Source organism: Pelodiscus sinensis, chromosome 1 (genome assembly GCF_052426305.1).
Source record: "Pelodiscus sinensis isolate ZL-2025 chromosome 1, ASM5242630v1, whole genome shotgun sequence".
NCBI classification, from domain to species: Eukaryota; Metazoa; Chordata; order Testudines; family Trionychidae; genus Pelodiscus; species Pelodiscus sinensis.
In genome coordinates, this window is record NC_143052.1 from 93,526,097 (window position 1) to 93,554,066 (window position 27,970).

At 50.5% G+C, this 27,970-nt stretch overlaps 1 protein-coding gene across 1 annotated transcript; it reads left to right on the forward strand.

Annotated features, from left to right (window-relative positions):
* On the forward strand, nucleotides 1-27,945 carry SUN2 (Sad1 and UNC84 domain containing 2). The gene is made up of 17 exons (XM_089781191.1): nucleotides 1-133; nucleotides 1,139-1,329; nucleotides 2,834-2,968; nucleotides 3,345-3,440; nucleotides 4,415-4,508; nucleotides 4,874-4,944; nucleotides 7,343-7,479; nucleotides 8,014-8,223; nucleotides 8,617-8,694; nucleotides 10,340-10,383; nucleotides 13,711-13,876; nucleotides 14,440-14,667; nucleotides 16,899-16,983; nucleotides 17,612-17,727; nucleotides 19,409-19,576; nucleotides 20,327-20,419; nucleotides 24,440-27,945. Exons 1-17 carry the CDS (start codon nucleotides 9-11, stop codon nucleotides 24,551-24,553), a joined length of 2,151 nt encoding a protein of 716 aa, XP_089637317.1. The 5' UTR covers nucleotides 1-8; the 3' UTR covers nucleotides 24,554-27,945.
* The last annotated feature ends 25 nt before the right edge of the window (nucleotides 27,946-27,970 follow it).

The following is a 27,970-nucleotide window of genomic DNA, read 5'->3' on the forward strand; positions in this document are numbered from 1 at the left end:
CTTCCGTCATGTCCAGACGCAGCCAGCGCCTAGGGGCCACCCGCTATTACCAGGGTGATGATGATGGCAGCAGCAGTGGTGGCAGTTTGCTACTGGGTGGTCAGGAGTCCTCCTTTAGGGACAGTCCTAACAGGTAACTAGGGTCGGGGTCGGGGGGAACCTGTATACCACACCGGTATCTGCAGTGGGGCTGCGAGATTTGGCCAGAGCCCACCATGGCATGAATTTTCTCTCCTGGACCCCAAGCCAGGTCAGGGGTCATTGGGAGTCTGTCCAGAGCTCCTTACCCCATTCTGTAGGAGGTGAGGGTCTCTGCACTTTTCCTTGACTGGTCAGGGAAGTTCGGCTCCACCCACAGCACTGCATCCACTCGTGGTGAAAGAAGCATCAGAGAAAAGCTACTGCTACTTTCCTGGTTTCACCAGCCGGATTTCCGTGTTGCACACTCGTGCAGCTGACTCTGTGGAGCACACCAGGGGGGTTACCCAATCATCTTTCACCTTATTCCACCCCTGTAGGAGCACAGCGCTTCTGCTGCTTATGCATTTCCTGGCCACTGCCCTTACTCTTGTATCACCGGTGGGGGGGGCGGGGAGGCAAGGGCTGCACTAATTAGAGACTGGGGCGTAGGAGCCACCTGTTCACATCACCAGTGCCGATAACACCAACAGTGAAGTTGTCAAGCCTGCGTTGGGAGGCCCCCGCCGTATGGGTTATGGGTTGTCGTCAGAGCATCCTCCCCAACCCTGCAACCTCTCCTTGTCACAGACACCTTCCAGGATAACCACAGTAGCTAGAGAGGAAGCAGACCGGAAGGAGAAATGGGGGTAGCAGGCAGGGTGTTCTCTAAATGGTGGCAGGGAAGTGCCTGTGATAGGCCTGGTGTGTGTTTGTAGGGAGGGGGCAGGGGACTGCCCTCAACCAGACTCTTATTTTGCAAGGATAGGTGGCAGCAGTGTTTCACTCCAATGACTTTAGCAGTAGTATGAGAGAGAGGAGAGCAGGCAGGGCCCTGGGCCATGTAAAACCTGAGCAGAAGGCTGGTTGGCTCTGGCTTGCCCCTCCCCGCTTCCCCCACGTCACCCTACACGCTTGCCTGCAGCATTTGATCTCTTGCTCGTTTCCTTGCTTCGGGCAGGACCCTACGGAGGAAATCAAGCAACATGAAGCGCCTCTCTCCAGCCTCCCATCTGGGACCTAACCCTGCCACCCAGACCTCCTACTACAGCGAGTCTGTGATCAGTGAATCGTACCTGGGTAGTGGCCGGGGTCTTGCAGCTGGGAGCAGCGCAGCCTTTGATGACCCACTGGACAGTGACTCCTACTGGGGTGAGTAATGTCCCCCGTCGGTGGCAGCTATATCCTGTCCTGTCAGCAGTGAGACCCCATCTCCTCTCCTTGCAGCGTCTCTGCCTCTCCACCCTCTTGGATGTGGAAGAAGAATAAATTACCTGAATCTTGGGCTTGGTCTCCAAACTGCTTCGCCAGTGGAACTCCAGACCTGCCTTAGCAGGTGCCCTCTTTGCTGGAAGCAGGGGTGCATGAACAGGGAATTGAGTCTTCTGAGCTTCTTTACCCTGGGCTGTGCAGGTTGCTGACTTGAGTCAGTGGTCAGAAAGCCATGCACACTCCATAAACATCCCTTCCCCCGGCCACGGAGCAGCCCTGAGTGAAGGAGCAGCCCCACAGGGGAAGACTGTTGCTCTACTCAGTCAGTCGTGAGAGGGCACCAGGATCAATCCAGTTCAGTTGTCAGGGTAGGAGGTACTGGGGTTGCTGAAAACCCCAGTAAGTTCATAGAGGTAGGTCCCACTAGTGCTGGGAGGGTAATTGGGCACATCCACACCCAGGGCCATCTTTGTGGTTTATGGTGCCCTATGACGAGGTGAGTGGGGGGAGGAAACAGAGGAACGGCCACTCCACGGGATAGGGACTGCACTTGGGGCTGCTGGGGGAAGTGCAAGAAAGCATAAGCTCAGGAACTGGAGAATGCTGCAGCACCCCCATATTTTATGTGGGTTCCCAGCTGCCACTGGTCCCATGCTCCAGGTCTCACATATGCAGCTGCCTAGGACTAAGGATGTTAAATTTAGATTAATCAACTAATTGAATAGTCGATGCAATTTACATTGACTATTCGATTAGTCGATATGGGTGTCTTCGTCTTTGAAATGTTGCAAGAGCCCTGCAGGCTCTTGTTACATTTCAAAGGCAGAAGTGTGGCAGGGAGCACAGGGCCAGTGTGGAACAAGGGCCTCTTGTACATTTCAAAATCAGGGAGCACAGGGGCAGTGGGGGACTGCTTGAGTCCCCAGCTCGCTCTATGTTCCTGCTGCACTTCTGCTTTTGAAATGTAGCAAAAGACCGACTTTTGCTACATTTAAAAGGTGGAAACACTGCCAGTTCCCTGCTGCAACTCTGTTCCCTTTCCCCCCCCATGGAGACATTGCTGGTGGGAATTGGGGGAATTGGCTTTTAAGCTCTCCCCCCCCCCCTTTTCTGCCTGTCTCTGATAGAGGCAGCAAAGTGGGGAGAAGGTGACTAGTCGAGTCACTAGTTGACTATACAATAAGCATATGCTTACGGATAGTCAACTAGTCACATCCATCCTTCCTTAGGACACCACTAAATTTGGGGCACCGGGTGAACCTATGCAGCTACACAGTCTGTGTGTGACTAAAGATGGCTCTGTCCGTACCCTGAATCACCAGCAGTGAATCCTGCTACCTTACAGAATTCTGTCCCCTCCACTGGTCCCTCTGTGTGCCTGGGCAGGAGGCACATGGGAGGCTGTTGGCTGGTTTCTCAAGGGGACTGTGTGTTTCCTGGACAGGTGGGGAACTCTCCACGAGGAGGAGAAGAGGCACAGGAGGTACAGACTCCAGTAAAATCAATGGGCTGGCAGAGAGCAAGACTTATGATACCTATGCCTCTTCATCTGGCTACTCTTCTGAGGATGACTATGCTGGTAGGGATTGCTTTGACACCAGGAGCATGAGTCACGAGGTTGTGGGGGGTTTGGGACCTCCCGTCAGAGACGGACTCAGGTCCTGGCTCCATTGCATGGGGTGTGTATAATCTCGTAATCAGGGCAGGTGATCGTCACTCCAGGCTCATCTCAGGCCTGTTTCTGTGGCTGTGGAGAGAGGGGAGTAGAGTTCTACCCTTCCCTCAGGCCTGGCTCCGTAGCTGGGGGAAGAATATTTACCATTCACTCAGTAAGGCTTCAGGCCTTCCTCACTGGATGCCTGAAATCCCACCTGCCGTTCCAAAGCCAGTGAGTGAAGACATGATCTCACTTTTGTGACTCACAGCCTCTCCCTTCCTTCCTTCCTTTACTCCAGGCCGCTCTTCCTTGGACCAGAACAGCACTCGTTCAGGGTTCAGGAATGCTGTCTCACGCGCAGGCTCTTTTCTCTGGCTGGTGGTCACTTCTCCAGGTAAGCATGGAGCTGTCAGTGTTCTCTATAGGCAGCGTTCTCTCATGCACACTGACACCCGCCACCCTGCATGTGCACACACATGCCTTTGTCACTCATCAGGAGGGGATTTTCTCATATGCTGTTTAAAAAAACAAACAAAAAACCATGGATGCAAGAAGCATGTCCATTAAAGGACTGTGAAAATTAATAGAGAGAGGTGTGTGAATGTGGGGGACCTGCGACTGGGGCAGGAATGTGGGCTTTGTCACTGGTCCCAGGGTTGGCATAGCCACATTGCTGAGAGCAAGGCTGCTGTGTGGTGTGTGTGTGTCTGTTTTTGAGTTGGATTAGACTTGTTTATAATTTGTTTAGCATCATTAGTGTGCTTGGTCCATCCAAACCCTAGCTAGAGAACACCTCTACATACCTCAAAGATCATTATAATGACATTTATTTCCATTGGGGTACAGCGCAGAGTCCAATAAATACTATTTATTTGTATTGTGGTTGTGCCTAGAGACCTAAGCCATGGATCTGGGCTTGTTATGTTGTACAAACACATTGCTAACAGATGATCCCTGCTCCAAAGAATCACAGCCCAGGACACTTGGTGCAGGACACTCTAAATTAGATGGTACTGCTGGGATAGCTAATGCATTAGGTGAGCAGGGATGCTCAGAACTCCTAGCAGAGCTGATCTCATTCAGTATAATGGACTTCTTTCTTCAGGGAATGAATGCCTCAGGAAAGAAGTGCTTTTAAGGAAAGATGGGCATTTTTCAGTAGGTTTGACAGCATATAAGCACAATGAGGTCCTGGTCCATTATCTTGCGCTCCTAACAGGACTACAACAACAATGGGTCAGTAGCTTTTCGAAAGATCAGGGAGAGGGCAGGAACTCCGGAGAATGGAAACAAGCGTGCTAGCCACAGTGTGAGGAGTGTGTGAAAGAGACATCTGAATGTTCTGATGCCATGTGTGGCTCTTTGCAGGCCGGATGTTTGGACTGTTGTATTGGTGGATCGGAACTGCATGGTACCGCCTCACCACCGCCGCCTCTCTTCTGGATGTCTTTGTCTTAACGAGGTCAGTGTGGATTGGAACAAGAGATGGAGGGAAGCGGGTTGGGGTGGATTTGAACCTGGATCTGGACAGATGGAAGGTGTGGAGGAAGGGGTACAAAGTCCCCACAGGGGAGGAACCCAGTGAGATCTATGTGTGAAGGACCCTGGTAAAGCTGTGAGGACAAGGGTTAGGTTTTTCTTGTGGCCAAAACTGAGCATGGACCCAAGATGATCTGTTTGGGTTGAGATTCAGGATGTAACTTGCTTCGAGAACTTCCACTTCTTCACTGCCTCGCACTGTCCAGGTGGAGGCAGAAACTCCCTGGGCGAAAGGGCATGCATGGGTAGCTGAACTAATGACTCTTCCTCATCCCCTCTGCTGTCTAGGCGCTATTGGGCTCTGAAGAAACTCCTTCTGTGCCTGTTGCTGCTACTGCTGCTGGCTTCTATTGCTTATGGTGAGTCATTCCAGGCTCCAAAGCTGTTCTCCCTGTTCCCTACCCCCACTTCTGCTCTGGACAGGGTAGCTCTAGGCTCAGGAAGACATCCTGAGTTCTGTGGCAATGAGATGGTCATAGGAGAGCCCACCTCCCTCTGTGCTGTACGTGCGTGTGTACCCAAAGGCTTGCTCCCCAAGGCAGGTTCAAGTGGGCAAGGAACACTTTCACACAGGGTGAGGATGTTGAGAGTTTTGACGGAGCAGTGTTCGGTAAACACTGTGAGATATTCTGACCTCGCATCCTGAATCCCAATCCTCTGATGTGAGGGAATCCAGCTCCAAAGGACCTCTCTTCTCTCCGGAATAAGTGAAACCCAACCCTCCCATTCAGCCTCCCCTTGTAGCTGTTGGCTTTGTGTGTTCCCAACTTGAAGCTTAAAGATAAGAAATAAAGCAAAACTGAATTATTTTAACATTTGAGCCTCCAGGGTGCTTAGAGATAATTTCATTTTGTCAAGAACTGTGAATGACACAGTGAGTGATTAAAATTAAAGACTTTTATTGAATATCAAATGGTTAGTTAAAGTAAACGGACAGTACAGCATGAGCATACTCTGCATTTATGCTCATGTTCTAAGATGAAATAATGCACCCCAGGGTGGTCAATCCCTGGATGAAAGGAATGGGTGTAATCCTTTCTCAGTACCTGGATGGTAGATAAGTGTACCTATGTAAAAAGGCTAGCATGCTAATTTTAGTATCTCCTGTAACAACACTTCATAGTTAATTAGCACTAAGCCTGCCTTTTACCATAGCTGTATTTCCACCACTAAATTAAAATACCTTCTGCTTCCTCACTGGCTATTTAATATTAGACCGACCTTTAATTTATATCTGCATAAATGCCATATCAGTGACTATTCATATAGATAGCATTTCCCCCTCCCCCCAAAATTATCAACAGTTCTTTGGATTAAAAAAACACAGGACTAAAACACATTTACAGCATGATGGGGAGCTATGTCCTAACTCAGTTTGTGGAGTACATGTGGAAAGCCACTATGTGTAAGAATTCCAAAGGGGTTAGCCTCTCCTGTTTTTTAAGGGGTCAGCAAATGGAAAAAAAGTTGAAAACCACTGGTGTAACTTCTCTAATTTGTCTCTGAGTGGCCTCATTTTACTTCACTCAGATCTTGCCAGGTTTCGCTTGGCTATTGTCAAATATATTTTAGAAGGTAGATATTTTGACTTACTTATGTTTCAGCACATCTTGGTGGGTTACACCCTATTTTAGCAGTCCCAAACTTTATGTTGTGACTAAGGATGTTTAAATTGCAATTAATTAACTAGTCAAGTAGTCATGGAATTTCCACATTCCTCCTTTGAAATGTACAAAGTCCCTGCTGGGGCTCTTGTACATTTCAAAGGAGGAATGTGGAACTTGGGGAAGTCCCTCTGACTCTGGGCTGCACACTGTACCTACTTTGAAATGTACAAGAGTCCCCATTGGGGGCTCTATTGCATTTCAAAGCCATGGAGCCCAGGGTCAGGGAGGGACTCCCCAGCTGATCTTGGGCTCCGCACAGCAGCGGAACCCGGAGTCAGCTGGGGAGTGACCCCGGGTTCTGGGGAAATGCCTCTGAGAATCCAGCGTCAGCTGGGAGTTCCCAGCTGACCCCGGGTTCTACGTGGCATTTCCCCAGAACCCGGGGTCAGCTGGGAAGTCCCCAGCTGACCCCGGGCTCCTTGGCAGCTGCCCCTTTGAAACGCCAGAGGTGGCATTTTAAAGGGGCAGCCGCAGATCAGCTGTGTGGCGGCTGCCCCTTTGAAACGCTGCCTTGGGGTACTTTAAAGTACCCCTTCTTGCCCCCGGTTTGCTGCCTCTATCTGATAGAGGCAGCAAAGAGGGGGGAACCGACTAGTCGACCAGTCTTTAACATCCTTAGTTGTGACCCCCAGGAATGGACCTGGAGCTGGGACTAGAGCAGAGCTGACAACAAAACAGTGCTGGGTGGTGCTCTCTTCCTGCCCACCTTGAGGGCTGGCATGGGCTCTGCCACACCTCCAGGCACACCCCATAGTTTGGGACAACTGCCCTAGGACACCTGGGTCAGGAGCTGAATTGCATGACTTTGTCCTGGCTTCAGCATAAACTGCATCATCAGGGGGCTCTCTGCTGTCTCTTGTGATGGAGATGGTCATTGCTGCAAAGTGCATGAAAAATAAGGGGTACCTAAATGAGAGGAGCCTGTCTGATGGTCCCTGGGGTGGAGTCACAGGTTTGCTGTTTGCTTTCTGGTCACATCTGTGGGTAGAAGCCTGCCTGGACATTTCTCATGCTACACCCTTGTGGGCATTTGTGCCACTTCTCCCTCCCCACACACTTTAACCAACCAAGCCCCCTTTTGTGATGCCAGGTGCTTGGTATTTTTACCCTTTTGGATTCCCGATGCTCTACCCTGCCCTGTTTTCTTGGGGAGCAGCAAAGCTTTCACCCCCTGTTGCTGGGAGAGAGGAGGTGCTTGGAGCTAGGGATTCATCTGCATTCTTTCAGGTGAGTGTCAGAGAGATCTGGGGGGTGGGGAGCCCCAGCATTTCTAGTCACCCCTCCTGTTCCTTAAAATCTCCAGCAGATGTGGCTGAGGGACTTAGTCTGACAACAGCTCTCTCCTGATATCCTGAAAATGAAAGATGGGGGACAAGGGAGATGTCTTAGTGGTTGGGGCTGGCTCATTTCCAACCTGTGTGCATACAGCTCTCTTTGCTAGCCAATCAGATGGGTAGCCCCTGTAATCTGAGATTGATGTGTGTTCCTGCATCACACCGGTAGCCCCAGCTGGGGCATGACAGACGTTTTCCAATGCCCGAGTAGGGGGCTGTCTGTCATACCCCTCAGCAATCCAACCCTGTCAGAATGTGTGCACACACTACTGCCCCCTGGTGGAGAATGAAGGACATGCGTGACATGCAGAGCTGTCCTCTGCTGGTGGGTTGGCAGAGCTGCAAGGACAGGTGGGCAAAAGGTGCCAGTCCTACATTTAGCACAGTGCGTGTGTGTTTGTTCTTTTTGACGCCCTGGCGGTTAAAGGCAGAGCAGCAAATGCTGCCTCGGTTTCAAGCTCTGGAGAAACGCTTCCAGACCCTAGAGGCTGAGGCATCCCGTCTGGAGAAGCTGGCACTCCAGAGAGGGGCGGCAGCTGGGGGAGGCCTGACACATGAGGCCACCCTGACACTCCTGGAGGGGCTGGTGAGCCGTCGGGAGGCCGCGCTGAGGGAGGACTTGACCCTGCATGTCCAGGTAAGGAAAGTGGAGCCTTCTCCTGGGGAGACCTACTCCACCTACTTCCTTCCCATCCCCCGGCCCTGCTGCTGGGGTGTGGGGAGAGCATAAGGCTGGCGTAGGGCTTGGGGTCAAGGTGGGTGAGTGGTGGGAAGGGCTGCTGGTGGTTCAGTGGTAGGGTTGGGATCAAAGTTAGGTGCTTGAGGGTGGCATAAATATGGGGGCAAGTTATGGGGGTGGGGTTGGGATGTGAGGGTGTTGGGTACAGGGAGTATGGTCTGGGGTGGGTTCTGTGCTGGAGCAGCTGAGGTATGGTTGGTGGATGTGTGAGCAGCAGGGGTGGGGGGAGAGGATAAATTGTGGGTGTGATGTTATATGTGGTGGGGTGTGTGCTGACCTGTCTCCCCACAGAGCGAGCTAGATACCATCCAAGGCCAGTTGCAGAAGGATTTAAACAGGCGCCTGGAGAAGATTACTCAGGCATCCCAGGTAAGCTGGCTTCTCTCTTTAAATTATGCAGATATCAAAAACTGGGAGTGATATAGCCCAGGGACTTTGCCCCTATCCAAGAAGAGGTGTACCGCTTAGGGAAGGAGGTACATTTCACTTTAGTGCCTACAGCTATGGGACTGCAAGCTCATTGATGTCCCATAAGCTAAATGCAGTTGGACTAGATCAGTTGTTGAATAAGGAGACCTCCAAGGAAAACCCAGGTGCTGCAGGAAGTGCTGCTAATGACGTAGCAGCAAGATTTGCTCTCCCCTTAAATTAGCAAGTGTTCTGTGCTGCTGCTGGGAACCTAAAACCCAGGCCCTGGCCTCATACCACTTTTCACAAGCAATGAAGCCTTGGTTCTGAAGAGCTTGCATGTTCTTGCAACCACATCCTGCCTACAAGGTGGCAAATGCAAAACATTCAAAAATACTTTTTCATGCCATGTGTAACTAGACTGCGGAACACTCCCGCCACAAGAAGTTGTTGAAGCCAAGACCGTCACAAGATTCCCAGAGATTGGCCATTTATTTTCATAACAAGAACATCCAGAGTTACTTTAATAAGGAACAAAAAATGTAGGGGATGCTAACCTCATGTATCAGCGTTTTGGCCAATCTGAGTATTAAAGACCAGGATGAGACCTAGCGAGAAGGGCAGATTATCCCACACGTACCTACTCTGGGGTTCTTGAACCTTCCCCGGCAATGTCTGGAGCTGACCATTGCCACAGACAGGATACTAAGCTAGGTGGCCCTGAGGCAGGGCCAGATGAACCTTCTGTGGGCTCCAGTGCCTTGATTGTGTTGCTGCCCCAAGGACCTGCCCTTGCTTAGCCTCTTCTCCCCCACAAGGCCCTGCCACCACTAGGGTTGCCAGATGGTTTCAGCAAAACTACCGGACGCACTTGACATTACGTCACAATCTACATTCCATCTTATTTAGAAAATACTGGACATTTCTATTTTCTCATTTCTATTTTCTCAATTTGTTTCCCTAACAGAGAGCTAAAAACTGGACATGTGGCAACCCTAGCCACCACACATGTGGAGGGGAGGGCAAAAGGGGTGGAGAGCAGCAGGTGGGGGAGGCACAGAGAAATGAGCATGGCCAGGGCCTGAGGGTGAAGTACAACAAGAACAGGTGGGCAATGCTCCTTCTGAATGAGGGCACAGGGCAGTTGGCACCTTTGTAAACTAGGGATGTTAAAAAGCAGGTTTTCTTGTAAATGTGTAACCAGTTACATTTTTAGTGGTTATAAAGTTACATGGGGAGGTGTGGCTCCGTGGGAGGCAGTGCTCTAGCCAGCAGCGTGGGAGGGGAGCGGGGAACTCTCTGGGAGCCTGCTTAAAACCCAGCTCCCCGCAAGCACTGGCTCCTGCATGCTCTCCCCCTTCCCCCAGCTGCCTCTGATTCAGAGGCAGCAGGGTGGGGGGGGCTTACGTGTAACTGTGACTGTTAACAGAGCCCAGGCTCATTGGTTAACAGTTTAACCATGGATCCTAACACATCCCTATTGTAAACCTGGGGTCTGATCCACTCTGGCAATTCCTGTGTTGCTGCATGATGTCCCCTCCCTTCCCCAACCCTGTGGCAGTTCTCATCCTGTCACGTCTGTTCCTTTGTGCTGCTGTTTTCACAGGAGGTGGAGGCCCGGATGCTCCAGCTGAATTCGGAATGGCAAAGGTAACCCAGCCCCTCTCCAGGGAACTCTTCCATGTAGCCGGGCGGTTAAACATGTTCTCAACCTGCTTGGGCTGAGAACAGGCAGCGGGGGTGTCTGTTGGGATCCTACAGGAATCCCCGTTAAGCCTGCTCTGGGACCTGGGGCTCATGGCAGGTCTAAGAGACCAAACTGGGAGGGGTTTCAGATTCTGATGCAGCCTGGAAAATAACAACAAAAGCCGGCAGGAGCCAAAATGAGATGGGACTTAGTGACAAGCTAGATCATATGGGGAGGGGAAAGGATCCAGCACATGGCTAGTCGGTGGGAGAGAGCAAAACTGACTGCAATGATACTGTGAAAGGGAGGTGGCAGGAGGACTCTGCTCTTGTAGGTTTGAGATGGAGGCTGAGAGAGCCAGTGTGATCTTTGGCTGTGTATGCAAAGGTGGTGCCTCCTGGAGCAGGTAGCCTGGGACTCTGCCCAGATGGTACCTAGTATGCTGTGCTCTGGCCTGGCACCGCAACCCCAGGAAGATATCAATACATTGGAGTTGAGAGAAGAGCAGCAAAAATAACCTGGGGGCTGGATTGACTGAGGGCAGATGAGAATAGAGAAGGACATATCCTCAGACTAAGGGTACGTCTAGACTACATGCCTCTGTCGCCAGAGGCATGTAGATTAGGCTACCAGACATAGGAAAATGAAGCGGCGATTTAAATAATCGCCGCTTCATTTAAATTTACATGGCTGCCGCGCTGAGCCCACAAACAGCTGATCAGCTGTTTGTCGGCTCAGCGCGATAGTCTGGACGTGCGGGTGTCGACATCAAAGGTATTTGTCGACCACCCAGGTAAACCTCATCCCAGGCAGCCATGTAAATTCCTATGTCTGGTAGCCTAATCTACATGCCTCTGGCGACAGAGGCATGTAGTCTAGACGTACCCTCAGGACAACATGATAACCCACAAGGATGGGAAGGGTGCTCACATCCACAATTTTGGATGTTCCTGGGGATATATGCCTAAAAGCAAGGGAGTGGAACTGAGCAAGGAGACCTGTGACTGGAGATTGAAACCATCTCCTGGGAGTGAGGGCTATTAGGCCTTGGTGTAACCCCCCAAGGGAAAAAACTTAACGAATAGTCCTGCAGCACTTTAGAGACTAACAAAACATGTAGATGGTATCATGAGGTTTAGATTGGACATTAGGAAAAAATTCATGTCAGGGTGGTCAAATATTGGAATAAATTGCCAAGGGAGGTGGTGGAATCCCCTCTCTGGAGATATTTAAGAACAGGTTAGATAGACATCTCAGGGATGGTGTAGACGGAGCTTGATCCTGCCTTGAGGGCGGGGGGCTGGACTCGATGACCTCTTGAGGTCCCTTCCAGTCCTATTATTCTATGATTCTATGAGCTTTCATGGGCACAGCCCACTTCTTCAGATTAATGGAGTTGAAGGGGTCCAGAGGTACAACCAAATAGCAAAAAGAGGAGAGATGGGGGGGAGGGAACCTGTCAATTAATGTGTCCGTGCTAAATGAGGCTAATAAAGTGGGCTGTAAGTGCCTGGTACTTAGCTTTTGATGTCATTTGCCCATCCAGTTCATGTCTTTGTTCAGTCCTTGGTTAAATGTGTCAAATTTGCATATGAAGGCAAGTTCCGCAGTTTCTCTCTCTGGCTGGTTTTTTTAACTGCTTTGTACGAGGATATTTACTTTTCGACCCATTAGTGAGTGCCCGGGCAAGTTAAAATGTTCCCCAACAGGTTTCTGTGTGTTATTTCAAATTTCTGAGTTGTGTCCATTAATCTTTTGTCGTAGATGCTGTCCAATTTGGCCAGTATACGTGGCAGAGGGGGGTATTGCTGGCACTTGATGGCATAAATCACATTAGTGGATGTGTAATTGTATGAACCTCTGATAAGGTTAGGTCCCGTGATGATGTTGCTTGTGTAGATGTGTGGACAGAGTTGGCACTGGAGTTTATTGCAGGGGTGGGCTCCTGGATGAGTATGATTGAGGTGTGATGCACAGTTGCTAGAAAGAATTTTTCAGGTTAGGGGGTTGTCTGTAGGTGAGGATTGACCTGTCCCCCAAACTACCAGGCACTTACAGCCTGTTTAGCACCGACACTTGAATTGACAAGTTATTTTTCCCCTTTTCCTCTGCATTTCTCCTCTTTCTCTGCTATATATTTATGCCTCTGGATAGGGATGTGATTAGGTGATTCTCTGATAAGCATAAGCTTATCAGATAGTTGACTAGTGATGCAACTAGTCGCTTTCCTCCCCCTGCTGCTTCTATCAGAGAGAGGCATCAAGGGGGGAGCAGGACCTGGTGCTGGGGGAGCCAGCTTTAAAACTGGTTCCCCCCAGCACCGTCTCTGTGGGGGGCAGGGGAAGTAGAGGCACAGCGGGAAATGGTGCAAACGGGGACTGAAGCCGTCTTTGCTTGTGCCGCTTCTGCTGCGATTCTGCTTTTGAAATGTACAAGAGCCCTGCCGGGGGACTGTGCCGCAGAGAGTGTGGGGTCAGTGGGCGAGTCCCAGCTAGCCCCACGCTCCCTGTGGGGCTTCCTCTTTTGAAATGTACAGGAGCCCCACTGGGGCTTTTGTACATTTCAAAGGCTCAGGCACCATGCGGGGCCCCGCACTCCCTGCAGGGCTTCCACTTTTGAACTGTAGCAAGAGACTGGCAGGGAGTTCAAAGGCAGAGGCAGCCTTATTGACTAATCGGATAGTCAATGGAAATCCCATCAACTTTTCAATTAGGGATGTTACATTTAGATTAACTACCTCTGGACCCCTTGCTCCAGTCATCTGAAGAAGTGGGCTGAGCCCACAAAAGCTCGTGATACCATCTACATTTTTTGTTTAGTCTCCAAGGCGCTCCAGGACCATTCGTCGTTTAACTTTTTTTAACTACAGACTAACATGGCTACCCCGCTGAGACTCCCAAGGGAAGCAGCAGATGTTCTCATTGCTGGGGATGTTAAATTCAGTTGCTCAGAGCCCTGGAGAATGTTCTCCCCGCAGTGGCAATCTTCCATTGGTTTGTGGGAGGGGTGACAACAGGAGAGGGGATGTTGGCTAAGAGATGATGTGACCAACCTCGTCTCTTGCTGGCAGGTTACTCTGTGCCCTGGGGTGGGATGGGGTGTACGTCTGACAGGAAAATACACGTTGGTATTTACTGCTGCAGCGTTCTGTCTGGCTTCATCAGTGCACTCCACATCTCAAGCTAATCCTCCAGGACCATGACTGGGAGGCGCCATTGGGTAGCTCGCTGCCTCCATGACACCTACGCTGCTTTCTGTTTATTCGCCTCCCTCCCTCCCTCCTTCTGTAGCTCGACCCAAGAGGGTCTGCAGGGGAGTTTCCAGCAGGAGATGGGCAGACTGGAGACACAGCTAGCTGGCCTGAAGAAGGAGCTCACGCTCCTGGCGTCTGACCAGCAGGCGTTGGTGAAGCACATAGAGTCACTGCCAGGACAAATCAAGGGAGTGCGACAGGACGTGAGTCTCAGACCCTGACCCTGTCCCCTTAACAGAAGTCTCATTTGACCCATTCCCTGCCAATGTTTCCTCTAAGCTTTTCCATCTATGTGCAGAATAAAATTTTCTTTGTGCACCGAGGCATGTGTGAATATGCACCACCAGTGGGTGCTCTGCTAATCAGCTGGGTGACATTTGAATCTCCTGAGTAGCTGTACAAGCACCCAGCTTACAGAGCAGAGAACAGTCTTCCAAACGGTGATGTGGCAAAGTCTGGGTGATGCAGACTGTGTGGTCCCACCATGTGCTAGGCACCTCTGGGTACATGATGCCCCATCTCCCTTCACAAGCTGGACGCTTCCAGGAGGGTGACCTTTCTTCTGCCACAACCTGGGCACCCTCAGGGGTGGTTTGTGTGCATTAGGTATCCTCTAAGGATGGAGGTTTCCCCACACGTAGGGGGCTGAAGGCCAGACTGCCAGGGCCCTTGTGCTGCCTTGCTCTGCCCACATGCTCTCCATTTGCCATGCTCTGCTGTGCAGACTCCCTCTCCTGGCCTGAGCGCTTTCCCTTGGCTGTTTCAGGTGGAGGCACAGTTCCCCCGGTGGATCAGTCGGTTCCTGCTGCAGCCCAGGGAGGATGGAGCGGGCAGTCTGGTTCTCCCCCGTGAGGAGCTACAGGACAAGCTCCGGGAGCTGGAGCACAGAATCCTGGCCAGTGTCTCGGAAGGCCAGAGGCTGTCTGCACGGGATACCAAGGCCAGCATTGGGGTAGCGCTGCAGCAGGAGGGAGTCACAGGTGTGACTGAAGAGGTGAGGCCATGCCTGCTCAGCCACATCCACTGAGTAACTTACTTGGCTTGGGGGTTGTGGCATGGCACACTCAAGTGTCAGAGCCGCATTCGCCTGTGTGACAGGGCCAGCCCTGAAGCCCTTACATGTGTGCCTACATGGAGTGTGGCAGGGAGTGTATGTGGCAGGCCCCGGCTCCATGTGTGTGCTCGCTGTTGCGTGTGATACTGTGGTTGTGCTGAAGCACTGACAGCTGGGAGCATCAGGGATTTAGGATTTCTTCCATTTTCTGTTACCCTGTTTGTTTTTTCTTTCTCCCAGAACCCTGACAGTAAATTGGGCTGGGGTTGCCAGGGACTTGGTTTGGTTGTGTGCAAATCATAACCAGCCCTTTTAAACATGTGATTAAATCCTCATGAAGAAAAGGAGGAGGCAGAGTGAGGAGTCAAGTCACTTACAGCCTGGGTCCTTCTGAATTGCTGAGCTACAGGAGCCATTCAGACTCACAACACTAATATCATTATATAGAGGGAAGGATGAGCTTGTGGCTCGGCAGTGGATTGGGACTCACGAGATCTGGACTCGGTCTGCTCCCAGATCCCCTTGTAACCTTGGACAAATCTCTTTGTTTCTCTGCATCCGTTCCCCCTTGCTGATGCCCAGATGATGCTCCCTTTCTCTGTCTTATCTATTTATGCTGTAAAAAAAGTTTTGGGGGCCGGCACTGCCTTGTTATTTGGATAGCACCTAGCATAACGAAGGGAAGGGTCCAGGCTCATTTGGGATCAAGAAGTATTAGTGCAATACGAAGAATTACTAACAAATAAGGTATAAGAGTTTAAAGTGTTTAAAGGGAAAAGCCCTGGTTTGAAATGTCTTTTTAAATTAGTTTCATATGGCTCTTTTGGGAGAAAAAGTGATTCAGTTTTAGGTGGTAGCTCTCAGGTTGTGTTGTTTTAAAGTTCTAGGCTGTTTCCTAGGACAGGTGCACATAAAAGGAGCGGATAGGAGAATGAAGCCACTGTTACCTCTTGTGCTTTCAGACCAGTTGGTGAAAGAGAACTTGCGCAGCACAGGACTCATTTAGCCATCCCTAGCTCTGCCACATTTTTGGCTAGGTAGCTTTTAGTTCCCTCTTGTCTGTCTGTCTGGAGGCAGCTAATCTCTTGGCAGAGATCGGGTAGCCTAGGAATTTTTTCCAGCTAGTCAACTTGCAAAGAATTGCAAGGTCAGATGTGTGCTGGCTAGCTCATTTAGACAGCTTCAGAAAGAGGTGGAAGGAATATGGTAGGGATGGAAACCAAAATGCTGAGGAGGCTTGTGGGAACTCTTGGGTCAAATCTTTGGAGGTGCCCACGACCCAGCTATGGTTGATGGGAGGGGTCTCACTTAGAATCTTTTTGGGGGAGGGGGTTGGGGAGAGGGATCTGGTCTGCACATCTTTCAGGATCAGGTGAAAGGAAGCGCAGCAGTGTGACGGTGACTACCCAGTTCCCAGCTTATGGTGGTGATCACCACAATGGCTATGCTGGTAATGTGCTGGTTACTGGGTACCCTGCCACTCTGGATGACCTGTCAAGGTCTCCCCAAAAGACATCTGTGTGAAAGGGATGAGCTTGCTACACTGTCACAATTCTCCAGTCGTAACAAGGCAAGGCTGGCTCCAGATTGGATGCTGCCTCTCATTTTAGGGATGTAAAATCCTATTTAATTGATTAGATTAAATTGATTAAATTACCAGTTAAACATAATGTTTGACCAGTTAACCAATTAAAAGAGTGGTCCAGGTGGGGGGAGGGGCTCTTTCAGCCCAGCTGGGCTGGAGTGGCCCTACCACAGACAGGCTGCATTGGCCCTGACAACAACAACGGGCTGCTCAGGCTGGGCTAGAGTGCCCCCTGCCCACAGTGGGCCCCACTGGGCTGGAGTAGCCCCCTGCCCATGGTGAGTGGGGAGCTGCTCTGTTACAGGTGAGGCTTGCCAGTTATCTATTCACATCCCTAATTTTTGATCTGTGGCTGTAACAATTCAGAAGCCTGTGATTGCATGTGTGGTGTGGCTGTATAAAATGCATGTGCAGACGCGTGTGCTAAATGTATGTGGCAGAGGTTTGCGTGTGATAGGCTGCATGTTTGGTATATCAGAGCTGCATGTACAGACGTGCACATGGAGGTGTGTCAGGATTGTGTGTGATGTGTGTGTCTCCAGCCTTTGCATTCAGTTCTGGTGTGTCCTTTTCCCTCTTGTTGCAGCAAGTGCACGTCATTGTGAACCGAGCCCTGCAGCGCTACAGCGAGGATCGCATTGGAATGGTGGATTATGCCCTTGAATCAGGGGGTAGGTGAATCGTGGCCCCCAAGGACAGAAAGGGAGTGTCAGACTGAAGACTCACTCACTGTGTTAATCGGAGACAGGACTTGCTAGGAGACTTCCAGCAGCTTAGCATGTAGCCTGGGCATGTGAAGAGGGAGGATATTGGGCTGTCTCATGCATGCAGAGCATTACAGTGAGGCTCAGTTGGCTAGCCCAGCCTCACTAGAAGAGATTTCACGTATGGCATAGCATGTGGTTTTAGAGGGGGAACTGAGCTGGAATAGCTCCTCCCTGCCCTGTAGATTAGCTTTGTTTGATACCTCTGCCTGCCCAATGTGAGACCATAGTTAGGCCTTGTCTATACTTACATGAAAGGGTGAATTAAGATACACAATTCCAGCTACGTTAATTGCATGGCTGGGGTCAATGTACCTTCATTCGACCTTCTGCGCTGTCTCCATGAATCGAGAAGTACCGGCACCAACAGGGGTGTCCTCAATGTTCGGTTAATTGAACTCCGGAAGATTGATGGCTGCAGCATCCATCTTCGGGAAGTGAAGACGTGGCCTTAGATACACAGAGAGAGCATAACTTCTGTCACCTGGGGAGGGTGCTATGGTCTCACCGTCTTTTGTTTTCCTTTCAATCCCAGGGGCCAGTGTTATTAGCACCCGGTGCTCGGAAACCTACGAGACCAAGACAGCACTGCTGAGTCTGTTTGGGATCCCCCTGTGGTACCATTCTCAGTCTCCACGGGTTATCCTGCAGGTAGGGACCCAACTGTGTAGAGAGGGGGGGTCCCATTATACCCCTGCGAGCTGAGCTAGAACTTTCTGCCACTGTCCATGGACTGTTCCTTGCCTATTGCCCCAACGTGGGCCCAGCTGGATAGTTCTCCTAACGCCTCCCATGACCTCCCAGTTTAGTTAATTCCTCCTTGGTGCTCAGACTGCCATCACGTCACCCTTAAGTCGTATCTTCCCCTGTTGGTAGTCAGGCCTTCCATCCTGGGAAGTCACATTTCCTCCATTTCGTTCCCTTTCTCTGGGTTCTCTCCCATAAAGATCAGATCTGAATGTGGGGACGGGGATGCTTCCCTGATGCCTTGTGCTACACAAAATGCCTGTCCTGGGGTGGAGAGGAGTTAGATGTGCTGTTTGTCACCTTGGCTGTGTTAACAGCTGGGTCCTCAAACTCTAGTCGTTGGCGTATGCAACCTCATTTGTGGTTTTGGTTCAGAACTCAAGCTGCAAATGTTTCAGAAATTCCCACTCTCTTTCCAGCTCCATGTCCTGGCCCTGACAGCGTCCAATGCGAGATCTTCCAGAGATCAAGCCAGTTCTGTTACCAGTCACAAGTGTCGTCAGCCCCAGAGAAAGGGGTTAAAAGCCCCATGTCTGTATGCAGTGCTCTAGCCAGGGGAGACCTTTCTTCCTCCTCCCAGCTAGGGAGCTCTTGGTCACAAAGCCTGAGGGCTGACGACACTTGTGACTGGTAACAGAACTGGGTTGTGGTACCACAGGGGTTCTGAGCCTCATTCTCTGTGGCAGTCAGGTTCCGGGTCAGCTCCTTTCAGTCATTCTGCCAGCTGAGGTTAAGCCAAATCTCCTCCTGCCCCGATCCAGAACCAGCCCAAGAACCAGGGGCACATCTGTGTCTCTCTTCCTCTCCATGGTCCATAATAATCAGAGATGTAAAATCCCGGTTAATCAGTTAACCAGTTAATAAACCTTAGGTTTAACCCGATTAACTAGGATCTGCTCTCTTCTCCCGCTCCCCCCCCCCACCTGGGGCTGCCCCTGACACCCCCCCTCCATGTGAGGGGGGCCAGCAGCCCCTCACATAGGGAGTGCGGGGAGAAGGAAGGGGTTGGCGGCTTCTGCTCCTGGCTGCCCCGTGTGTGAGGCTTCCAGCTGCTGCTGGCTCCCCTGTGCTTGGGGGCCAGCAGCCGCACCTGTGTGTGTAGGGGGGCCAGTTCCTGCTCCCTGTCCCGCCCCGCACACATGGGGTAGTGAGCTTCTGCTCCCGCCCCCTCCTCACCCTCAGCAGCAGGCCACAAGTGGGTGGGGGGGGGGCTGCTCCCAGGTGCCAGTTAACTGGTACCCAATAAGGGTGGTTCTTACCCGGTCACTGGTTAACTGGTTACCCATTCACAGCCATATTTCATACCAGTCCAGGCTTATGGTGACTCTTTTGCAGCATCTAAAAGGTAACTTTGTGCCACTGCAGGTGGGCAGATTGACAGGAGTGTGGTTTTTGAAGATCAGACCCAGTGTTTTCTCCATTTCTTCCACTGTGGTGTGCTGTTAACAGCTGCCATGTTGAGTTCCAGAGGGGACTGCACTTCACTGGAGGGCGAGGGATCCTGCTATAGCACCGTGTAAAACGTTGTGGGTCGAAAGGGGCTGGAGAGCTGCACAAGCTGATGCTGGTTTTGTTTTGTGTGTAGCCGGATGTCAACCCCGGGAATTGCTGGGCTTTCCGTGGATCTCAGGGCTTTGCTGTTATCCGCCTGTCTAGCCACATTCGTCCCACTGCTGTAACTCTGGAGCACGTCCCAAAATCTCTCTCGCCCGTGGGCACCATCCCGAGTGCCCCAAAGGACTTTGCTGTCTTTGTGAGTGTCTTTCTCAGTATGGAAATGGGGAATGGAGGAAGAAAAGTCCATGTGTGGAGAAGGGGGTAGGGGTGGTTTCAGGATCCCTTTCCGTTCATAATCACCCGGTAGTATTGGGGACTAGGCTGTTTCCTTCCCTCAGAAATGGGAACCGCTGTCTCGCGAGGCGTGCTGCAGAGGGCTGGCTGCAGGGGTGGAGTGTTGGGGAGATAGGGAATGTGGGGCGGGAGGGGAGGGGTCCTGCAGAAGGAGTCATGGTGCGCAGTGGGTTCTGCATGTGGGAGGAGGAACGTGTTGGGAAGAGGAGACAGAGTACCTGAGGGAGGATGGGGTCTGAGGGGAGAGGGAATGGTGTACATGGGATAGGGGAAAGTGGGGAGGAAGGAAGGGAGGGTTGGCTGGAAGTACATGGGAAGGGACGGGGTGGGTACATAGTTGGGGAGGAGGCTGGGGGTGCCGCTGCACCTCCTGGTATGGAATATTTTCCATCATATCCAGGATTTTCAGTTGTTCAATGGCTCTGAGCCCCCAGCTCGCAGCATTGTCCCTCTACTGCTCCTGCATGTTCCCTGTCCTCTCACTGCCCTATTTGTTTGTGTGGCGCCCGAAAGCTGGAGTGGAGTTTAATTGCATTTATCGCTGTTTCCTTCTGTTCCTCTGGGCGGTCTGACTACCCCACATCCCTTCTCTCTTTCTGCTTCCTCATCACGCCGTTCTCCCTTTCTTCCCCACTTGTGCTTGGCCTCACAGGGCCTGGAGGAAGAAGACCAGCAAGAGGGCATCCTTCTCGGACAGTTCACCTACGACCAGGATGGGGATCCCATCCAGACGTTCCGCTTGAAGGTACGGAGGAAGATTGTAGGGCCCCAGGGAGTTCCTGCCATACTGAGCCCAGGGAGCAAAACCCAGCATCCCTAGTATTTCAAACCAGTCCAAGTGTCAGGTCATGCACTCACGAATGTCACTACCTCTCCTGTGCAAGGGTCTCTGCCCAGAACGCTTTAGACAGGCTGGTTTGGATCCAGGTCTTTTGAACTGGACAGGTCTTTTGCAGCTGTATCTTCCTGCCTTCCCCTCAAGCATTAAGTACTGACCACTGTTGGGGACATAGGATACAAGGATGGGGGGATCTGATCCCGTGCAGCAGGAGCAGGGAGACTGGATTAGATGGCCACTGGGCTGATCCAGTGCAGCATGCACTTGCATGTGAGCTCCAGACTGTTTTGGCAACAGACTCTGGAGGAAGCTCCTGCTGTGATGCTCCCCTGGGTTACGAGGCTCCTTGCCACCACCTGTGTCTTCTGCTTCTGCTGTGCTTCTTGAAACCAAGAGCCCCCGGGCCTGCACGCATGGATTTCTAGGTCCCCACAGACCACACACTCTGTACAGGCTAGTGGTAGGTAGCTACTCTCTGCAGTACCTGGGCCCTGTCACTGGATGCTCACCATAATAAACAGTTTTGCCGTCCCCAAAGAGACTGGTAGGCACACAGGCTGACTGGCATGGCCCAGGCCCTTGCTGATAACAAAGCACTGTAATCGACTTAGAGTGAAAACAAAGGATTCTCGTGAGCAAGACAGGAGAAGTCATTCTTCTGCTCTACTCTGTGCTGATTAGGCCTCTGTTGGAGTATTGTGTCCAGTTCTGGGCACCACATTTCAAGAAAGATGGGAAGAAATTGGAGATGTCCAGAGAGCAACAAAAATGATTAAAGATCTAGAAAACATGTTCTGTGAGGGAACACTGAAGGAATTGGGCTTCTTTAGAAAAGAGATGACTGAGGGGGGGACATGATAGCAGTTCAAGTATATAAAAGGGTGTCACAAGGAGGAGGGAGAGAAATTGTTCTCCTTGGCCTCTGATGATAGGTAGGACAAGAAGCAATGGGCTTAAATTGCAGCAAGGGAGGTTTAGGTTGGACATTAGGAAAAACTGTCTACCTGTCAGGGTGGTTTAAACACTGGAATAAATTGCCTACAGAGGTTGTGGAGTCTCCATCCCTAGTTTAAGTGAATGTTGGCTAGACATCTATCAGGGATGATCTAGTAGGTGCTTGGTACTATCATGAGGGCAGGGGACTGGACCTGATGATCTCTCGAGGTGCCTTCAATTTCTAGTATTCTATGAAAGGTTTACTTACAAAGATTAAGATTTGCAAGGATAAAGATTACGGCTATGTCTACACTGGCATGATTTTCCGAAAATGCTTTTAACGGAAAAGATTTCTGTTAAAAGCATTTTCGGAAAAGCGCTTCTAGATTGGCAGGACGCTTTTCCGCAAAAGCACTTTTTGCAGAAAAGCGTCCGTGGCCAATCTAGACGCGGATTTCCGCAAAAAAGCCCCGATCGCCATTTTCACGATCGGGGCTTTTTTGCGGAAAACAGTACTGTGTTGTCTACACTGGCCCTTTTGCGCAAAAGTCTTTCGGAAAAAGACTTTTGCCCGAATGGGAGCAGCATAGTATTTCCGGAAAAGCACTGACAATCTTACATGAGATCGTCAGTGCTTTTGCAGAAATTCAAGCGGCCAGTGTAGACACCTGGCAAGTTTTTCCGCAAAAGCAGATGATTTTGCGGAAAAACTTGCCAGTCTAGACACAGCCACCATGTAAAACAAAAGGTAGAACTCACGTCTTAGTCTTACCTTAAATGCTGTTTGGCTAAAATCTTTGTTTTAAAGCAAACCTTGGTGTCACTAGCCCACATGACCAGGATCCAACTTTCCTGAATGCAAAAAGTGCTGTCTTTTTGCTTCCTCAGTGAAAGATGACAAAAATGTGTCGTGGTTGGCGGAGGTTGTTTTTTTAGCTTCTCCTTCTCTGTCCTCAAACTCATTGTTTTCTCCCCAAAAATGGGAGGATAACTCCTGTGATCCCCTTCCTGGGGTGCTGGCTAAGGTGTCTTCCCATACTCCTGTTTGACATTTCTCTGCCCCCCACAATCACCTGTATTCTTGTTGACTTTCACATGGGTAAATAGGGCTTCTGCAATGTATGCGTCACAATGCTTGACTTCCATCAGAGGCAAGGATAGGTGAATAGACATGCTTTGTCTAGCATAGGGAAGGCAATAATTTTGGATGGGGAGCCACTCCAAGAATTTGGAAAGTGGTTGAGGGCCACACTCTTCGATAATATTAATGGAGGAGATGTGGGGTCTGGGATGGAGTGGGGTGGTACAGAAGGGAGTTTAGGTGAAGGAGGCAGTTGTGACCTGGATCATTGGACTAGAGTGAAGGGGGTTGGATTGTGACCCGGGGCAGGAGGAGACTGTGATTTGGGGCAGAGGATTGGGGTGCCAAATCTGGGAGGGGATATGAGTGCAGGAGGGGGGCAGAAGATTGGGGAAGGGAGGAGCTGGGGTGCTAGAAGCAAGCTCTGGCCAGGAGACTTACCAGCCAGCAGCCTGTTCCTGAATCAGCCTCCCTCCCTGCCCATCTCCGCACAGGCTGCAGCCACGTGCTCTGTGAATAACTATGAGTCCCTTCTGCTTTCTGGCTGCCTGTTATAGAAACAGGCAGCTCCCATTGGCCAGTTTCTGGCTGGAAGCTGGCCAATGGGATTGTATGTGGGGTGGGAGTAGCTCCTAAATCCTTCCCTCCCAGCTGAGTTTTTAAAGTGAAGCTGCCACTCAGCCCCGTTTCTGAGTGGCATGCAGGTGGGACAAGGCAAGCAGGGTGCCTGCCTGGGGCTGTCCGTAGTGTCCGTGGGCCAGATCCGGTGGCTTGGCGTGCCAGATGCAGCCTGTGGGACATATTTTGCCCAGGCCTGGTCTAGCAGAAAACCCATCTAGTTACAAACTGACGGGTTACAAACTTTAAAACATAATTTCAGTGTTGTATGTAACTTCTTAAATATCATCAGTGCATACATTTCATTGCACTATTAATGACCAGTATCGTGTCAGCTTTCATTTGATACCTTACAGAACCCTGTTTATGGAACAATAAATATCACAGTGTTAGGGGTAGGGAGTTTGTCAGGACTATTAGGAGTTGCTGTCACAGAACAAAGACCCCTCTGCCAGTTGGCATGGGAGGCTGGGCTGTGGCTTAGCTAGAGAGGTGACCTGCCTTTTGGAAAGATACTCTGGACTTGACTGGATAAAGCTGAAACCACTTGATACGTTTCTCTCTGTGCTGTCCTGTAGAACTGATTAGCAAATTCTCCACCTGCTGTAGAATTCTACAAGAAGGCTCCAAAGCCTACAGAGGGGTTCCCATTCTCTGATCATACCAAGAGCCAGAACTTCCACCCCACTCCAGTCTGTGTGCGCTGCTCTGGGAGCACAAAGCAGCCCGAAAGCTGGTTTAACCAGCCCCTGGGGATTCCCCCTGCACACAGGAACCCTTGGCTGAAGGAGAATCACCGATGTGGGTCCTATGCCCCACTCAGTTTTTTTTATCTCTCTGGCATAGGGGATGTGGCCTAGGAGAAGAGTCCTGGCAGCAGCCACTTCTGTATCTGGCTGACTCATGTGTGGCTCAGGCACCTTTGCATCTAGATGATCCCTGATTTCTGGGACAGCCTGGTGAGACCATTGGATAGGACTATGCAGAACCAGGGGCCAGAGAGCTGGCTTAAAGCAACTTGTACCTCTGCCCTTTCCCCTCTGCTCTTGTGCCAAGAACAGCTTTGTCAGAGTATCTGACCCACTGAAGTTTGTAAAGTACTTTCCATAGGACCCTACTGGGTCTGTTCCTATTAACTGGGAAGGTGATTAGGAACTCTCTGATGTGTCTGAGTGAAGACCCCTCCCCAAATCAGTGAGGAATCTGAGGAGTGGAGGCTGACTTGCAAAGAAATGGTGTTTCTTTCTGCAGAGATTGACCCAGCCTATGAAATGTTTCCTTTCTTTGCCCAGGGTGAAGATATGGGCACGTTCCAGGTGGTGGAGCTACGGATTCTGAGCAACTGGGGCCACCCAGAGTACACCTGCATTTATCGCTTCCGTGTGCATGGGGAACAGGTCCACTAACCCTTTCCTGGCTCTCCTCTGTCCCCAGCTGGCTACCTCAGATTCTTCACCGTCCACACGCAACAACAATGGTGGAGAGAAGCTGTCTCCAGAGAGAATGGCAAACCTGTTAATGAAATTCTTCCTCTTTTTGCTGCTTCTCTCAAGTCCGGGCTGGGAGCGGTGGGAGAATGACTGTCCTTGGCAAATCTAGTCCCCGTATGCTTTTGTGAGCTGCCACTGCCAGAAGAAGAGCTTGTATTGGGGGGGGGGGGGAAGGATTTTAGTGTGCAAAAGGTGGTGTGATGGGAAAAGAGGCTCTGATCCAAGTCAGATGGGACATTTTAACTTTTTTTTAAATTTTATTTTTAAATGAGTCTATGCAGTCCAGACCTTTTCCTGCCTCCCTCTTCCCAGCCCCAGCCCTTCCAGATGTTAAAGAAGGCTATAAGATAGCATTCCACAGTTTATTAACATACATGTAATTAGTATTATCATTATACAGTGGTATGGAGGTGTGCTATATTTGGCATCTTTGGTTGGGAACCCCCATCTGAATGTCAGATGTTGGAAGAGTGGGCACATGACCAAATAATTTTGCACTATTGTCCATTCCCTTCCACTATTTGGATCAGTGGTTTGTTTTCATTGGACCCAATGGCTAGCTTGCCATGGGTTGACTTAGGATCTCCTGACCCTGCAAAGTGGCTAGCAAGCATTTTAGCAGGGGGAAATAATGAGGGCACCAAACATGTATTAAAGAGTTAATATATAAGCAAAAGACTTGGAGGGGTTTAGTTCTTTGGGAGAGAATCTAATCTCCCCGGGATTGTAAAGCCTGCCCCAACAATGCAAACCTTTGACTCAGGTCAGTGTATTATATAGCTATCAAAATACATCTTCTCTTCTCCCACAGTTGAGTGCTATTGGATTTCACCAGTATGCCAGGCTGTGGCCCAGAGTGGGAGAAGATCCAGTATAATTCCCATGTGTCGTTCTCAGACATACATCCCCAAATGGGCGCTAAACATTCACAAGGCAAAATGCCTGCTGTGATGCCCTCTAAATCTTTTCCTACCAGATACTGTTGTTTGTAACCATGAAGGATGTACTTTTCCGTGTGATGTGTAATTGACCTGTGGGACTTCGTACCACAAGGAATACAACTGAGGCAAATTGCTTAGATTAAAGGGCTAGACACTTAGTAGAAGTTGTAGTAGTACTAACTAGAGTGAAATGGCCAGGGCTGTTAAATTCGCAGGCTTTGTGGTGGGGAACTGATCAGTAGCTAAGTTCAGAAGAAAATTTCCCTTCATGACTGCTGCACAATAAGATGCCATGGTCCCGGCTGGAGACAGGATACTGAGCAGGGATCAATGGTAGTGCCTGCCTGCTTTGCTTTAGGAAAATCCTAGTCAAAATTATAACTGGCTGGGGGTGTAATAAATGGATGACACTCCCCCAGTTCATGTTCATCTGTATATAGACAACTGTACATAGCAAGTAAAGTCTAGACTGTAATTATCCAGACCCAGGGGGGTTTGATGATGGGGATACAAGGGCAGATATGAAGGTATGAGTGTGATCACTGGACTGGCACAAACCCTACAGGGTAATGAGACAATATTATACCAGTTTTGGTGTTTGTTAGGGGGATGGCGACCCTGATGGCTGTACAATCCAGGCCAGGGGTGGGGAAAGGCAGCAGCCTGAGCCGAGCGAGGGGGCAGCAAGGCTGACTGAAGAGTGCTGTGATGTGGAGCTCTCTGTGAGTAGGGATGGTGAGGCAGGCTAGGGCAGGCTGGCAAAGATCTGTGAAGAAACAGGGTTTAGCTGTGGGAGAACCTTGCTATGTATGGGGCCTGCAAGGGAGAGTATTGATGGTGGAAGCCGTGGTTCCAGAAGGAAGCTTGTGGCTGAAGCTGGGACTGGACTTTTCCCTCAGGAGACAGGTGGGCAGGTCTATGTGACAGCCCACCCCCCATTCACAGCTGCTGTCCTTCCCCTGGTGTATGGGGAAGTTTGGACAGGGCACAACAGGCAGGGAGGGGCTGACAGCTGCCTCTTTCCATGGATTTATCTGAGAGCAGGAAGACAGCACTAAAGGGGGAAAGGCTCTTCCCTCTGAGCTCTCAGCCACAAGGGACACTCCCTGGGTTTGTGGTGTTCCCAGCTGGCAAGAGACAGGAGGGGCTGTGAACAGTCTGGCTGGGGTCTTATGGGTGGGGGTGGGAGGGAGACTCTCATCAGAAGGGCAGAACAGAGTAGGGGCTCACGTCAGAGGCCTTGAGAAGGTAACACCTGGCTGCTCAGAGAAGGGTTGTGTGTGTTTCTCTAAGTTTGGGCCAGCATGCTTTGTTCTTAGTTTAGCATATGTTTTGAATTGGTTCTTATGTATCCATATTTGTCTTAGTTTCCTTTCAGATAAAGAGAAGGGATCACTTTATTCCATTTGAGGCTAGCAGCCCCCACATCCAGTGTGGAAGGAGTGGTACTTAGCATGTGCCAGGCTGTCTTCAACTCCTGTTTGTCCAATAGAGCAGGGATAGTGTGAAGGGGAAGTGAATGAGTGACTCTCTTGCACAGCCAGCAATGGGCTTTTTCTGGGCAGCCTGTCTTGCCTTAAATCATCCACAGGAGTCAAGCACTGCCCTTCCTATTGGTCAGCTCCTCCGTTGCCTCATCAAGCATGTGGCTCTGATGCTTGCGCTTTGGAACTGGCTGCAGGGGGCATTGACTGAGTGGTAAATGGCTCTTACACCAGACACTGATTGCCTCAGACACAAGAGAGTGGGAATCGAGCTGTGGTCTCCAATGTGGATGTGCATAGCCCCCTCCCTAGAACTCAAAGTCCCACTTGCAAGGGACTCGGACTGACAACTGAAGATGGGGGTGTGAGGCCCTAGCCCACCCACCAGGAGCAGTTATCCAGCCTTTGGTGAGTCTTTAAAATCTGACTACTGATCCCACACTGCCCCAAAATCTAGGCATGCTGGAACAGTGGGGAAAGGAGAAAAGGTTTGTTAACTTTTCTTGTGCTCTAGCACCAGCTGTCAAACTGTAGGACAGTGTTTATTTAAAAGTGCTGCTTCAACTGCAGTCCTACCACTTATCAAGATGCCAGGTAATCATGGTACTAAATGCAGGAGAGGAGGAGTGCAGCAAGGTGGTAATGAGTGGGAAACATCTGCTAAAGCAGAGCTTCTCTATTTACTCACCTTGGGTGCCCTCCCTCCTCTTGTGTGTGTGTGTACCAGGAAAGTGTTATAAATGAACCTTACACAAACCAAGCTGTATTGAATTCTGTAGCCTATTGCAAATGCTGCACTGTTTTGTGTGTCTTTTTATCTACAGACTGTAATTTATGCCTATGCAAAAAAAAAAACCCTAAGACAATAAATTGTCAAAACAGCTGAGAGTTGTAGCCATTCCTTTAAT